The sequence below is a fragment of the Oncorhynchus gorbuscha genome, linkage group LG16, assembly GCF_021184085.1.
Source record: "Oncorhynchus gorbuscha isolate QuinsamMale2020 ecotype Even-year linkage group LG16, OgorEven_v1.0, whole genome shotgun sequence".
NCBI classification, from domain to species: domain Eukaryota; kingdom Metazoa; phylum Chordata; class Actinopteri; order Salmoniformes; family Salmonidae; genus Oncorhynchus; species Oncorhynchus gorbuscha.
The window spans coordinates 5378296-5395096 of record NC_060188.1 but is presented as its reverse complement, the minus strand read 5'-3'; the positions used below and the strand labels follow the sequence as shown (position 1 = coordinate 5395096).

The window sequence follows — 16801 nt, the reverse complement described above, 5'->3', positions numbered from 1 at the left end:
TTAGTTTCTTGCTGGATCATGTCTATTTTGGTACAAGTACTGTACAACCAAATATTTCATTGTTCCATCTGTGGTACAACTGCATAATTTGTTGGCTGAATGTTATGGTCTATAAAAACAAGATGGCTACTGAGGATCAGTCCTCTCTTCCATGACAAAATTCCAGAATGGTTTAAATTCCCAAACATTGACCTTTTAGTACTCTTTCTTAAATAACCTGATTTTTATTGCGCAAATGTACAGCAATGGCACGGTTAACATCAAAGCATTAGGACGTTTTCGGTGAATATTTTCATAAAACAAAACAAAGGGAACGTGTTATAAATGCGCGTGCACGTGTTACAGAAACGCGCATTACGACATTCCCGCCCTCTGCCAGCGCTCAACATCTTACCCTGTGACCAAGGTTGGCCAATGAATGTGAAGTACAGGGCACGAGCATGTGTTTGTGATCGCGCACGTAGGGCCGGTATTTTAATCGGGAGCGGGTACGTGCGCGTACACGTCTATTTCGTTGTGTGGCGGCGTAGAGAAGCGCAAATAGAGTAACCATGGCTGACGAGAAACCCAAGGTGAGTTGCTTGAAAATATGCTTACATCTCATCACATTTTTTTTTACATACATAACTCAAATAGAACTAAGGAAAAATGTACATGTAATATTTCCTTACTTGAGATCTTAGTAGACTCAAGTTTTGAAAATGCAAGTACTCCATTGGAGACACCGGAAGACCTGTGCACGCGCCTGCATGGGCGCGTGGCTTGCTGCTTGAATCGCAGCCAACTAGCGTTTGCTAGCTGAACATGACAGTAAGCAATGCATGCACTCTCTTCAGTTCTTAATCTTTTGTATTTGCAAATGTAATCTGACAAACTCAGTTCAGATCCAAGTGGTTGTATCAGTCATCACTTTGTCAATTTCTTCAGTTGCAAACTTGTTACATTCATTCATGGCTACAGCAAGGGTCCCTCTCATCTGCTTATGGAGCCAGCTATCACAGCATGTTACAAATGAGTGAAATGGTGTGACTGAGACAGTGTTAAAAACCATGTTTATGTGTTTTCATGTGTAAAAGTATGATCAATATTTTGAAATGCATCGTGTGTGTGTGTGTGTGTGTGTGTGTGTGTGTGTGTGTGTGTGTGTGTGTGTGTGTGTGTGTGTGTGTGTGTGTGTGTGTGTGTGTGTGTGTGTGTGTGTGTGTTGACCAATGATCAGATGTTTGACACATACATGTTTAATATGTGTCCTCATATGGATGAATTCCAGAATGTGTAAAGCACCTATCCTGTAGTCAAGCATGATAAATTCCACTCTGTAGACTAAACATTGTCCAAAAACACTTCTTGTCTCATTACATTGCCACAGCGTCATAACTTTTAGAACAAGTAAATAATAGTCAAGACAGATTAACTTGCATGTCACTGCTGAACTATCCAATGCCCTTGTAAGTGTTCTATAAAACTTTAAATATTTGGTCTATTTTCACTGTTCAGAAACTGCTTATATTCAGACAGTACACTGCTGACAAATACTCTGTGTAAATGTTTCTGCTGGCCTAAAATCAATGATGGTCATATCATGGTTGCCATTAGCCTGGGACCTGACTAATAATTTGCTTTGCATCAACTGTATCAGCCAAGCAACAATTGTATCTGATCGTCCCAGGCAAGGTTAACATTAGCTGCTTTTATCAACGCTAGTATTCACACACTAGTATTCACACACTAGCGTTACTAGGAATTACCTTGCAAAAAAATGGAATAGTCTGCAAGAATACAGAAGTTAAATAAAATTCAATTTCAACTTACTCTGTTGATTGTCTGTAGGGCTGGTATTTATGCAGAGGGGACATTGAGGAAAAAACATCTAATAGAACATTCAGAATTTCCAAACGTGGGTCTATTGTAGACCCAATTACTCTCCCCTTACCTCGTGTCAAAATAAAAGTCCTGCACGGCCCCATACCAGCACAAAAGATAGCAAGAACTTTTATTTTGACATGAGGTAAGCAGAGAGGAACTGACCTCGCTGAGGAACTGCATGGGTCGACAACAGATCCACGTTTGGAAAGTGTTTAATTATACGTTCCATTAGATGTTTGTTTTTCTCAAATTCCCCCAACATAAGGTCGAAGCCTACAGACAATCGGCAGAGTAAGATGAAGGTTCATTTTATTTAACTTCTGGCTTTTGGTGGACTATTCTGTTTTTTGCAAGCTAATTCCCATCAACCCTAGTGTGTAAATACTAGCGTTTCTAAAAGCAGCTAGGTTACCTTATATTGTATTCAGTGTTTGTCTATATGAGCTAGCCATGTTTAAAGCTGCAATATGTCACTTTTTGGGTGACCTGACAAAATTCACATAGAAATGTGAGTTATAGATATGTCATTTTCATTGAAAGCAAGTCTAAGAAGTGTTAAATATGTTATGTGTGCTATTTCTATGCTTCCCATTCTTCAGTTTACTTTTTAGTCTTTTACTTTTTTACTTTTGTACACCAGCTTCAAACAACTGAAAATACTATATTTTTGGTTATGGAAAAGATATTTCACAGCGGTTTAAATGGTACAATAATTCTCTACACTATTCTTGCTTTTGTTGTCACTTAAACTGAAATTAGGTGGACTATTTGACTTTTAACAGGCTTGATTATTTGTCACATGTAATAGTGGGTATCATGGTAATTCTAGACATTACATTTATACAGTATCTGCGTTTCATCTCACTGAATACACCCCCAATGTTTGTTGTGTCCATCAGGAGGGAGTGAAAACAGAAAACAATGACCACATAAACCTGAAGGTGGCGGGACAGGATGGGTCGGTGGTGCAGTTCAAGATCAAGAGACACACGCCGCTCAGCAAACTCATGAAGGCGTACTGTGAGAGACAGGTGAGTCTGACATGGCAACCATGATGATGCCACTGAGTGCACAACATCAGCAGCGGTATCAGAGGGCAAGGTTGAGCTACTACCATATTGGTTATACCTATCAAGGTTATACCTGATCAAGGATCAGGTCCCGCTCTGTCCTTGTCATTTATTCATTGTGATCTAAACGGGCCAAGTCAAAACTGGTCCTATGTCATCATTCTCCTCCAGAGAGGAAGAGGAATGACTAATATTCCTGCACAATGTCTATTTAGAATTTATTATCGCACACTGTATTGCACAATTCCCTGGCACATTTGTAAATATCCTACTTCAATTTGTTTGAGTGCCTCCTTGTATCTTAGTAACATTTTAATCCTCGTTTTTATTTATTGAGTTTTCTTTTTAGTAGTCTTTTATTTACTTAATTACTTTCCTATTGTCGAGAGGTGTACCTGTAATTAAGCATGTATTTGCACTGTGTACTCCACGTATGTCATGTGTACAGGTATATGACTAATAAACTTGAACTCTGAGATGCTTTATGACTATGGGCCCACAAACTTTTCCCTAATGACCTGACCTGAAAAAAGTCCTGACCCTAACTATGGGAATACAGGGGTTGATGAAAGATGACAGCTCATATTATCCATTGAGGACAAGGAAACTCATTGAAGAGAAAACACAATACATGCACCATTTTATACACTTGTATCTCTTTGATCTGTTCACTGTCAGATGTAGTCTACATTGTCTGTGACAGGAGACGAGCGCTATGGGCTGTGTTGTCTTCATCATATTATCATCTTCCTTTTCATCGTCCTCATTATTCCAGTGTCCAGCTCTATGTGTGGTTAAGACCGTTGGGCCACTAACTGGAAGGTCGCTGGTTCGAATCCCTGAGCTGAATAGGTGAAATATATTTTTGGTGTCTTTGAGCAAGGCTCTTAACCCTAATTGCTCCTGTAAGTCGCTCTGGATAAAAGCGTCTGCTAAATGACTCAAACGTAATTTAGTAATGACTCTGTATTGTCCACTCTTCTGATTTTAGTTCTTGAAAGACTTTTTATTTGGTCAAATACCCTTTATTTTAATATGCACCAAATGTACTTGTCATATTCAATGCAATGTGCATTAGTAAGGCTTAAGCTTAACTTGCCTATCTCTCTGGCTGTAGGCTGATTAGTAAATACTAAGCCTTACTGCTGAATCATTATGGCCAATCTGATCTGTGCTATTTATGAGCTTACAGGCTAATTGAGGGGATTTACACTGCATTACCTAATAAGTACTTTTAAAATAGGGTTCTTGGCTTTGGATTCTCCCAACATATCAAATGTCTTTTTGTTCTCTTCCCTTGTGCTCTTGGAGCTGTTCTGTTTTACATGTCTTTTTGAATGATTGTGTTCATGCTGCTTGCACTGGCAAGTACAGAGATGTAGAGATGGAGGCAGAGATGTAGCAACTGAGCCTTTGCTCTCTAGTGCTAGGCCTGTCTTATCCAGGCTTGCCCAGGCCTAATCTCAATGCAGTGTGTGCGTGCCCACCCATAATGGATCTTGTGTGTCTCTTTAGACCAGTGAAGTCATGGAAGTAGGCCAGGCTCTACAGGCTTTGTTGAGTAGAAGCCACTTCCTCCCTATCCTGTTGTTTCTACCTTTATCTGATAAAAATGATGTCGGCCAACGTGGATATGGAGTGGCAATATAGTAACGCCCTTCCCTATCTCCTTATTCCTTCCTTTCTGCAGTGTTTTCATTCACAAAGTAGAGAAGCGACAGGAGTTGTTAAAGGAATGACTAACCTTGCTTCCTCAGTGCCGTACACTATTAATGGATTGCTTGGCAAGGGTTGGGGAAACGTTGTTTTCTTTGGACATTTTACTTGGAGAGATTGTTTTGTGTCAGACAGTTTAATGGAATTTAGTGTCTGTGTGTCTGTGTCTGTAGGGGTTGACAATTAGGCAAATCCGGTTCCGGTTCGATGGACAGCCTATAAACGAGACAGACACACCTGCACAGGTAATCCTGGAGTCTCATGGGAGGAACTGATTTGTTACATCAATTCACTCTACTTCGCTTGAACAACACCATTCCAGCAATAATACATTAGACGTTCCTCCCTGTTTTGAGAATACCAATGAACATTTGTGCATGTCAAAGAATGTTAAATGCAAAATGTCTTCTAACGAAAGTTTTCCATTCACGGCTAATTTATGTACATTTTTGTCATGAATGACATGTCATCTAATGAAATTGGGTTTTTATATCAAATTGACTTAATTTCCTTCCTTTTTCGTGACAGTTGGAAATGGAGGATGAAGATACGATCGACGTTTTCCAGCAACAGACAGGAGGCCTCTACTAGCATGTCAAGTACTCCCCACATCTTCCTCCACCCCCAGACGGCTGCTTTGCAGCTTGTCCCATTTTCCACCACAGAACCAATACCATGTGGAAGACTTCCTGCTCACAGTTATACATAACTGTTGATGTATAGTGTTTTCATTCTTGCCTTTGTTTCCTTCCTGTTTTGTACATAAACAACCTCCTCTAAAACAACTCAGATTTGAGTAACATTCATACAAGGTGTGCTGCGAATAAACGCAACAAGATCCAGCTCTTAAAAAGTCCATTGTTTTGGTGACTTGTTGGTTCACTTATTCAGAGATCAAGAAAAGCTATTTTCCACCCATTCACTGTTTGAGAATAAGACTGGTTTGTTATTCAACTTAATTTTCTGTTGTCGATTTCAGAAAATTGGTTTTATATCTTTTTTATAATAGTAGTGGTTGTGTAGAATGAAACACGTCTTGAACATAGTTTGACTAGGCCATGCTTGTAATAAGGAAACCCTGAAGAGATGTTTTAGTCCAGGTAAACATCTGTATTGTCTCATAAATGTCTTGTTAAAATAAAGTTATTCTCTCTTTTTAACCAAACTCAATTTATTTTGTCTCTGTTTCGTTGGTGACTGGGTCATTAAAACTGGTGAAAATATTTGTAATCATTCATTTTAAGAGTGTGTCCTTGTGCGTACAACAGCTCATGCTCACCAATCCCCCTTTTCAGTATGAAAACATAATTATGGAGATTTTATCAGCGAAAAACCAACACAGTGATTGAACTGTAAAAAGCTTGATGATCTCCACTGACTGTATAAAATACAACGTAGCAATGTTGGCACTGTCAGTGTAAAGAGTCACTCAAAATGGGGAAAGAGGATGTTAGGACAGTGTTACTATTGTATGAAGACAAGCCAAACAAGTACAGTAACTTGAGTAACATTGTGTCCATACTCATCATCATTGGATAACATATTGATACTGTAAAGATACTGACAGCATTTTTATCTAAATCAAGTACTAATAGAAGATACAGAATGGGAATGAAAAGGGTAGTAAAATAGCACTTAATATGATTTAAGGTGACTTTTGAGACAATTGCTTCGCACAGGGGGAGAATGTTGCCTTTCAAAGAAAAACGATTGACGTCGACTGGTGGTATGTGCCACCAACCAGAAAGAGGGTCGGTAAGGGTCCGTCCAACCAGAGCGAGTGGAACTGAGGTGGGCTGGGACTTATGGGCTGGGATAACTTGTCGCTGCGCTCTTCCTTCTGGTCTCTCGGGCGCTCAGTCGGGTGGAGTCAGTATTTCAGTTTCTGTGTATCCTGCGGAGGATTTAGAAAATCACATTTTTGTAGTTTACCGTGTTACATATCGAAATACGAAAGTAGTGAATTAGACAGTCGACATGACGACGACAAAAACATTTCAAGGGATGGATCCCGGTGCGAAAAGCAGTTCCAGGTAAAAATGAAATCCGAAACATCTTCATGGACAAACAAAAGAAAATGGGATCCACTTACCAGCCAGTATTGGAAGCTAACCGTCCAGTTGTTGGGCGGGGGATTTTTCCTGATTTAGCTAAATTGTATTAATGGCACAATTTGTCTTTGTAATTAGCTGATATGATGGTGTGAAGAGGGCATTTGGGCTAGTAGCGGCATCAGCGACCTGGTTACTACTGCTAGCGGTTCCATCTACCACACCAGAGGCCCGTGGCGTTACTGGAAGTTGGGATTTAGCTTTGAAAATGAGCTGTTTAGTGTAAAGGACACGGCATCAGGACACATTTAAACAGAATGGACAATTTGAGGACAACTTCGCTAATCACATAGCTATCTATAGTAGTTGTCTGTCTGGACTGCAACTTGTTTTGTTAACTTGTCTACTTAGCTAGTGACTGGTATGGATTGCTAGCTCACATTCTGGCTAGCAGCAAGCTCAGCTGTCGCTTAACACTTTTATTTGCAGAAACAAGCACTTGCTCTTCGTTTGCAAGCTCCAAACCCTATAGTCTGTAGGCCTCTGGTGCCCCCAAACTGGGTACTTGTTAGTTAGGTAGCTAGATTTGCCTACATGCCAAGTTTAGCTCCTTTTATGGATGTTTCTAAGAATACGGCTGACTCAAACAATTTATTAGGAGTTGATTAACTCCTTTAAAAATATGTATTGTCTACGTTTTGAGGACTTATTTGAGGCCAAGGGTCTGCACGCAATCAACTTTGTTTCACTGCCAGAAAAAACTGATGCACCGCGTGTATTCATGCTGTAGTATGGGACCTCCTGACTTTGCGGCGGCTGGATGTCATGGGGAGGAAAAATAGTCCGTTTTTTCAACCCGTGTTGCGTTTCGGGCAGGCCGGACAATAGGCTATTTCGTTGTTAACCCAAAACGTGAGCTGTAACGCCGTTTTGGGCTGGATAGTTTTGCTACAAGTAGACCAACGGTGAAATCATAACCATTCTTTCCGGTATTTGTATTCCAGCTAGCTACGTTGTCGACTAATTGGTGGCTAATGCGGGTTTTACTTGGGTGGGGGGCTTAGCTAAGCCTGCAAATCTTTGCTCGGTTCATCTTTGCTTTAGCCATCTTGGTCGGCCCTACTGCTGACCAGTCTAGAAATGCTTGCTTTCCCGACAGCAATCCAACTTTGGCAGCCTTTGGTAATAGCAGATAAGGTCATCAAAGGCTTTCAATATATGGGACAGCATCAGGCTCGCTATCTTTATAATCAATCTAACGTTACTGTTGAACAACTTGTCGAGTTGTCCCACTTTTCTAACCACAGTGCCTCTCACAGGAAATATTTGCCGTTTCATTGTTGGGTGGGGTCTCAAATAGCCTTTTCTCTTTTCAGCCTAGTGGAAAGCATGAGCTCATCTTAGCTATCACACAGGGTTAGCAAGTCTGCTTTGGACATTACATGAACTAATCGTGGCATACATACAGCACCAGCAATAACCAAATCCAGTTCTTTCATCTCGCCACTGTCTTGTTTTTTTTTACCCCATGGTGGGAGGAAAGTTGAATTTTGTATCCTGTCTGCCTTTGGACAGCTGCCTGGTGTCAGCTGGTGCATTCAGCAGTCTGGAGCTGAATAGAGGGGAGGAGGGGTCGGGGAATGGCTCTGCAAACGCATCAATTCCTCCACCCGACTGTCCTTAGTCAAGGGGGGAAAAGGCTTTCCTTCTCATTCTTGTGACCCTTCTGTTTGCTAGGAGGAAAGAATGTCGGTTTGGAAGTGGGCTTTGTGGGCTGTGGTTATCCTCTCTTGCCCTTTTGCTATTCAGATCACATATTAAGTCTATCTGATGTTTTCTTTTACCTTGACATTGTTCCATGTGCTTAAGGGCAGGCCATGTCCAGCCATGATCTAGCTTAGATTTCTCCAATCAAATGTTGGAACGGCTATGGAATGATAGCCATCCCATGTGTAACTGCTGCGGAATTTCTGCCGAGCTCAAATCAGCGACTGTCTAGCCTGGCAGATTGCAGGCGCGTGGAGTCAGCTGTAGTCAGGAGAGATTGTGAGTATCCTCGGTCTGACAGCTGAGGCTTAGGGAGTGGACCTTACTGTGAATGGAGAGAAAAGAGGGGACTGGAGCAATGAGGTGTCTGTGTGGCTTCAGAGCAATATGTTTGTATTTGTCGTGTAATGATTTCAGCAGTGCTGCCGCTGATCACTGGTGTGTGACGTGGTCTTTGTGTATTTAGCATGTCCTGGGAGAGGGGGTGTCAGTTCAATAGTGTGTGTGGCAGTCAGTCAGATGACAGTCCTGACCCTCCCTTTGTTGTCCTGCAGGGTGCTGCGGCCGCCGGGCGGGGCCTCCAACATATCGTTCGGCACAGACGAAACCCCCCCTGTACGCAAGAACAAAATGGGCTCCAACATTTTCCTAGAGCCCGACGATCCCCACGCCCATCGGAGGAGCAACCCACCCGGTACTTCCTAGCTACTCACATTGGTTCAGAACCAGTGTACACACACATCCAACAAACATCCACTGGGGCAGGGTACAAAAATGTGGCATGGCAAAAGAATACCCACACACATTGAGTGCTTGAACAATGGGCCCAAAATGGGAATCATGCTGACAAAGACCCTTTGGGATAAAACTATGTGGGCATTCATTCAATCAGTGTCCAGACTCCAGTCAATCACGTTGGATAATGTGCATAGTGTACTGTTTTTCCACCTGACCTACATAGACTGACTTGTAGTACAGCAGGGCCTTGATGGGGGAGCTACCTCACTGTCAGGCTGGATCTGGCTGACCCTCCCTGGCTCTAGTAGTGTACACCTACACATGTAAAAGAAGGGTGTGGTAGGAACTGATCTCACATGTTTTAACAATCGCATCTCCTCTATGTAGAAATCTATTTACTGTTGTAGTGGTGTATCTGTGCCCACGTATGAAGGGTGGAGAATGTGGTGTGCATGTGTGTGTTAACTGTAACCTCTGACCTTCGGAGCCAACAGCTGCATGCAGTGTTCACACTCTGCCTTCCTGCTATTCCACATTGTCTCAGGCTAGGTTCAAGTTCAGTTCAGACAAACGACCGGTGTCATGGTATGCACATTTCAATGGATACACCTGGATTATTTGGTTTTGTTTGCTTCAGTGCCGTCTCGTCTGGAATTTGATTACTTGGTCTAGGCTAGCCTATATTTAATTAAGATTGCATTAGTCGATATATTTCCATGAATATACATGGATTTTCTGGTGTGTTTAGGTCGGGATATTCTTGGATTGCATGCATTGTTTTCTCTGTTAGTAGGCTATAGGATGTCGTCTTAGGCTGCTGTTTGCCTAATGAAATCACAATCTGGAAATGTAGCCAAAGAGATTTCTCTGGGCTCCGTGAATGTAGAAGATAGCCAAAAATGTATCGTTGTTTCTTTGGTCTTCAACTTCAAGGATAGTCACGGGAGGTCACTAACCTTGAGGTTAGAATGCATGACCATGCATGAATATATACTTAAAGGAGTAGTTCACTATTTTACAACTTTGTTAGATGGTTCCTCACCCTGAATGTTGTCTGGGCCAAGACAAAAACATTAATCTGTTGTTCAGTTTTCTTTAAACAGCCACTACAAACTTCAGCTAACCTCAGCCACTGCAAAATGTCAATCACCTGAATTAAATTCAAATCAACTCCATATTTTGTTTGTTACCTAAAGGTGATTTGGCCTTAAAAAAAATAGAATTATAGAAACGTGCTCGCATGCCCCCATCACTTCCATTGCTTGTGTCTGTCTAAAGAACTGAACCATGAATTAGTTTCTCCTGGCTCATAGACTACTTTCAGAGGGAGGAACCATCTATTGTCAAGTTGTAAAATGGTGAACTAGTCCTCAACATGTATGATCATACTTACTTTACACAACCATAATGACATATTTGGTTGAAGTTCCACCCACTTGGTGTAGTAGAATATATGCCGCGATGTAGCATTGTGGTATTTAAATTCAGCCGTTGGCCTCTGCTTACATTGCTTTTGCCATAGCCTTTTCTGGTGATGCCCGGTTAAACTCACCATGGCCTTGAGATGATCCTTAGTGGGTTTTATTCAAGGGCCCACACAAGCCATTCTGCAGTCAGAGCAGTACCGTAGGCCATCATTGTAAATAAGAATTTGTTCTTAACTGACTTGCCTAGTTAAATAAAAGTACTGAGCTTCATAACAAGCCACTGGACCAGTGTGACTTATCTCTGCCTGTTTATCTTTTAGCCTCAGAAATGGGAACTGTGACGCACATATTGGAATTACACTCCATAAAAAATAATCCAGGTGAAGATTTGGTCATGAAGTACCTCCTACATAATGGCCAACAATCCAGTTTCAGCTTAACATTGTACAGCTTGATGGAGGTCTATATCAATCTCAATATTTAATTTAAATGTAATGGCACTATAGTCAATTAAGCATCACTTATTGGCCATGTCCACGGTTTATGTCCCATTACCAAGGCGAATATAAAAGCAGTAAAGCAGTCATTCAGCAGGGCCTGATAAACAGATGCAGAGCCATAATAAAGGAAACCTTGTTGAGTCACTGTGCCATTACTTCACAATGCTTTCTCCTCTCACTTCATTAACAAGCAGTGATATATTGACCAAGAATCATCCCTCTGTCTGGCTTTGTTCCTTCTAGTCATAGATGTCAGGTAGACTAATCTGTTGACTTCCCATTGTTTCTGCTCTACAGTTGTTGCTCAGTGGGAGTTTGTATGAGACTGTAGCCTAGTTTAAATGTTGGCCAAAATGCCCTTTTGCTGAGTGGGGTATGTGGGTTAGCCTATGAGTTTTGGCTCAGCATTCGTCTGGATTAGCCTACATCCACTGGCTGCTTTGCTGCTTGGTCTGTTGGTATCTGTCTGAGACTGATAGGTAGGACATCGGATTTGTTTGCATTAGTGGTTTTCTGCATTTTCTCATGTCATCTTGGCAAATAGTTCCTAGCAGTATTATGCTCAGTAAAAACATTGCCATACTACATGTTAGTCACTCAGTTCCACTAAAACAGGAATGCACCACAAATCAAGAGGGTAAAGCAAACTGTTACCAGCCTTCCACACCAGTCTTTAATCCATTTAGACCCATTCAACCAAATTGTAAAATCCGGCCAGTGAATACGTTTGTTTTGATCAATGAAATATAAAGTGGAAACAAACCGTAAAGAAACTGTCATGTTTTTATTAGCACTTCTAGCATTGACACTCCATTAACTATCATTAGGCCTAACACTAGTCACTATCACTGACCTAAACCCTTCTCTAAGAGAGCTACCGTGTATGCAGGCTATTACTCCAACCCTGTTGTGTTACTCACCCGAGTCAGTTCATCAAGGTCCTGGTCAGCAGCTAATTAGTAGAATCAGGTGTGCTGGAAAACCTACAGGAGGTAGTTCTCCCGGAGGAGGTCTGCTTTACAGAACTCTAGTAGTGAGGTCATCTGCTCTGACTCATTTGTGAAGTCTGAGTCATCACTTATTAACTGGGTGTTTCTCTCCGTAGGCGGGACGGCCAAGGGTACTCTGTGCGGAGAACCATCCGCCCCCCTTAGACGGTGCCAGCAGCCGCTCCTCTTCCCCAAAAACAATGAGACAGACGAGGTCATCACCTCCATCAACGTTCCTTTAGGGGTAAGGGTGAGGGGTCACTGTCATGTCGGCCATAGTTTTATTCATAGGTGTAATGTGTGTGTTTTCCACTGATAAGACACTTGACTTGGTTTCTACAAGTCTGCTGTCATGGATGGTTTTCAGTGATTCTCAGTCCTGTGTTTTTGAACTGACTTAAATGCTGATGATGTAGTAAAATGACTCAGCCAAAATAAAGTAAAATGCTGACTGTTATTCTCCATCTGACAGGTTGAGGAGTGCCAGCAGGCAAGCAATGGTAAGTATCTCTGGTTCCATTTCGAATGGCAGTATTTTAATATATGGTATTTATGTACAGTACCAGTCAAACGTTTGGACACCTACTCATTCAAGGGTTTTTCTTTATTTGTACTATTTTCTACATTGTAGAATAATAGGGAACACATCAAAACTGTGAAATAACATATGGAATCATGTAGTAACCAAAAATGTGTTAAACAAATAAAAAAATATTTACTATTTGAGATTCTTCAAAGTAAACACCTTTTGCCTTGACAGCTTTGCACACTCTTGGCTTTCTCTCAACCAGCTTCATGAGGTAGTCACCTGGAATGCATTTCAATTAACAGGTGTATCTTTCTAAAAGTAATTTTGTGGAATTTCTTTCCTTAATGTGTTTGAGCCAATCAGTTGTGTTGTGACAAGGTAGGGGTGGTATACAGAAGATGGCCCTATTTGGTAAAATACCAAGTCCATATTATGACAAGAACAGCTCAAATAAATAAAGAGAAATTACAGTCCATTACTTTGACTGACCTTCATGTGTTAATCTGGAAAATTAAGAGCTTTTAAAGTATTCAAGTGCAGTCGCAAAAACAATGAAGTGCTATGAGGAAACTGTCATGAGAACCGCCACAGGAATGGAAGACCCAGAGTTACCTCTGCTGCAGAGGATAAGTTCATAAGAGTTACCAGCCTCAGAAATTGCAGCCGGAATAAATGCTTCAGAGTTCGAGTAACAGACACATCTCAACATAAACTGTTCAGAGGAGACTGCGTGAATAAGGCCTTCATGGTCGAATCGCTGCATAGAAACCACTACTAAATGACACCAATAAGAGACTTGCTTGGGCCAAGAATCAGGAGCAATGGACATTGGACCAGTGGAAGTCTGTCCTTTGGTCTGATGAGTCTAGATTTGAGATTTTTGGTTCCAACCACTGTGCCTTTGTGAGATGCAGAGTAGGTGAACAGAGTATCTCCGCATGTGTGGTTCACAGTGTGAAGCGTGGAGGCGCTTTGCTGCTGACACTGTCTGATTTATTTAAAATTCAAGGCACACTTAATCAGCATGGCTACCACAGAATTCTGCAGCAATACGCCATCCCATCTAGTTTGTGCTTAGTGGGACTATCATTTGTTTTTCAACAGGACAATAACCCAACACACCTCCAGGCTGTGTAAGGGCTATTTGACCAAGAAGGAGAGTGATGGAGTGTTGCATCAGATGACCTGGCCTCCACAATCACTTGACCTCAACCAAATTGAGATGGTTTGGGATGAGTTGGACTGCGGAGTGAAGGAAAAGCAGCCTACAAGTGCTGAGCAGATGTGGGAACTCCTTCAAGACTGTTGGGAAAAGCATACCGGGTGAAGCTGGTTGAGAGAATGTCAAGTGTGCAAAGCTGTCATCAAGGCGAAGGGTTGCTACTTTGCTACTTCTAAAATTCAGCAAAAAAAGAATTGTCCTCACTGTCACCGTGTTTTATTTTCAGCAAACTTAACATGTAAATATTTGTATGAACATAAGATTCAACAACTGAGACACAAACTGAACAAGTTCCACAGACATGTGACTAACCTAAATTCAATAATGTGTCCCTGAAATAAAGGGGCGTCAAAAGTAACTGTCAGTATCTGGTGTGGCCACCAGCTGCATAAAGTACTGCAGTGCATCTCCTCATGGACTGCATCAGATTTGCCAGTTCTTGCTGTGAGATGTTACCCCACTCTTCCACCAAGGCACCTGCAAGTTCCTGGACATTTCTGGGGGAATGGCTAGCCCTCACCTCCGATCCAATAGATCCCAGACGTGCTCAATGGGATTGAGATCCGGGCTCTTCGCTGGCCATGGCAGGACACTAACATTCCGGTCTTGCAGGAAATAACGCACAGAATGAGCAGCATGGCTGATGGCCTTGTCATGCTGGAGGGTTATGTCAGGATGAGCCTGCAGGAAAGGTACCACATGAGGGAGGACGATGTCTTCCCTGTAATGCACAGCGTTGAGATTGCCTGCAATGACGACAAGCTCAGTCCGATGATAATATGACACACCGTCCCAGACTATGACGGACTCTCCACCTCCAAATCCATCCCACTCCAGAGTACAGGCCTCTAATGCTCAGTGGTGCTCAGTCCTTCGACGATAAACGCAAATCCGACCATCACCCCTGGTGAGACAAAACCGCAGCTCGTCAATGAAGAGCACTTTTTGCCAGTCCTGTCTGGTCCAGCGACGGTGGGTTTGTGCCCATAGGTGACATTGTTGCCGGTGATGTCTGGTGAGGACCTGTCTTACAACAGGCCCTACAAGCCCTCAGCCCACAGCCTATTGCGGACAGTCTGAGCACTGATGGAGGGATTGTGCGTTCCTGGTGTAACTCGGGCAGTTGTTGTTGCCATCCTGTACCTGTCCCTGCAGTGTGATGTTCGGATTTACTGATCCTGTGCAGGTGTTGTTACACGTGGTCTGCCACTGCGAGGACGTTCAGCTGTCCGTCCTGTCTCCTGTCGCGCTGTCTTAGGCGTCACAGTACGAACATTGCAATTTATTGCCCTGGCCACATCTGCAGGCCACATGCCTCCTTGCAGCATGCCTACGGCACTATCACGCAGATGAGCAGTGACCCTGGCCATCTTTCTTTTGGTGTTTTCCAGAATCCGTAGAAAGGCCTCTTTAGTGTCCTAAGCTTTCATAACTGTGACCTTAATTTTCTACCGTCTGTAAGCTGTTAGTGTTTTAACAGACGTTCCACAGGTGCATGTTCCTGAATTGTTAATGGTTAATTGAACAAGCATGGAAAATTGTTGTAACCCTTTACACTTAAGATCTGTGAAGTTATTTGGATTTTTACCAATTATTTTTGAAAGACAGGTTCCTGAAAAATATACTTTTTAACTACATGATTTCATATGCCATTTTAATAGTTTGTCTTTACCATTACTATTTATTTACTATAGTGAAAATAAAGGAACCCTTGAATGAGTAGGTGTGTTCAAACCTTTGACTGCTACTAAAATAATTTAGTTTCAGGGGACACCTTGTAGTCAACTCAATCAGATTCTCTTTGATCCAGTTGTGCCCTTTCATAATGTCTGTGGTCAGTCATCTGTTCTGTAATGTTAGAATGCTGTTCCTATGACGAGCAAGGCTATTAACTTCCAGGTGCTGCTAACATTAGTGAGAGAGTGTGTTCTTGGATAATGCAGGGTTAATTCGTTCCGCTTGTTATGGTCTTGTCTAAGCACTGTATACGGGGGCCGGTACTGACTGGCAGCCGGACCCGGGAGGATCTTGTCTGGTCCCTCCAAGTGTTTGGACTGACACTGATGCTGTACAATTCTCAGGTGTAAAATGTAATCCAAGCAGTGTTCTGAAGGAAGAAACACAGCTTTATGTTCCTTGATAAAATAGGCTTAGAAACACTGGTTTAACACACTTTGCCTACGTGCTGTAAGCCCCTACCGACTCCATACTGTGTAATGGCCCTCAGAAATTTGACTTTGAGATTCTACATCACTAATGGGCAAATTGACAGCCTCTAGCAGTGTGATTTCATTACAGATGACATTTGCCTCATGGAGGACTGTTGAGTTCAATTTATTGCATCTGCTTTGATTTGAGTTATGCTCGTACATTTATGCATATTTTACTGAAAGCAACACATTTTCTGAATCTATCCCTTGTTATTTGTTGAGCTGTCATTTGGAAAGTGGTAGCAGGACCCATCAGGTTGTCCTTGCTTCAACCAAAGTGCTACTGTTATCAGATATCCTATCAATTCAAGGTTTGGATGATATTTACACTGAACATAAATATAAATGCAACATGTCAAGTGTTTGATTCATGACCTGAAATATAAAATCCCAGAAGTGTTCCATATGAAGAAACATCTTACTTCTCTCATTGTGAACAAATTTGTTAACAATCCCTTATTGTGAGCATTTCTCCTTTGACGAGAACCCATCCACCTGACTGGTGTGACATATCAAGAAGCTGATTTAAACAGCCTGCTCATTACATAGGTGCACCTTGTGCTGGGGACAGTAAAAGGCCAGTTTTGTCACTATGCCACAGATGTCTCAAGTTGAGGCAGCTTGCAATTGGCATGCTGACTGCAGGAATCTCCACTAGAGCTGTAGCCAGATAATTTAATTGTAATTTCTCTACCATAAGCCACCTCCAATGTTTT

At 42.0% G+C, this 16801-nt stretch overlaps 2 protein-coding genes across 2 annotated transcripts; both read left to right on the top strand.

Moving 5' to 3' along the window:
• Nucleotides 1–417: 417 nt before the first annotated feature.
• LOC124000574 (small ubiquitin-related modifier 2) lies at nucleotides 418–5822 on the top strand. The gene is made up of 4 exons (XM_046307052.1): nucleotides 418–572; nucleotides 2766–2897; nucleotides 4826–4897; nucleotides 5181–5822. The coding sequence occupies exons 1-4, from the start codon at nucleotides 552–554 to the stop codon at nucleotides 5241–5243; spliced, it is 288 nt and encodes a 95-aa protein (XP_046163008.1). The 5' UTR covers nucleotides 418–551; the 3' UTR covers nucleotides 5244–5822.
• A 657-nt stretch (nucleotides 5823–6479) lies between these two features.
• Nucleotides 6480–13611, top strand: LOC123998904 (jupiter microtubule associated homolog 1-like). The gene is made up of 5 exons (XM_046304129.1): nucleotides 6480–6685; nucleotides 9025–9164; nucleotides 12241–12368; nucleotides 12597–12624; nucleotides 13607–13611. The coding sequence occupies exons 1-5, from the start codon at nucleotides 6630–6632 to the stop codon at nucleotides 13609–13611; spliced, it is 357 nt and encodes a 118-aa protein (XP_046160085.1). The 5' UTR covers nucleotides 6480–6629.
• Nucleotides 13612–16801: the final 3190 nt, after the last annotated feature.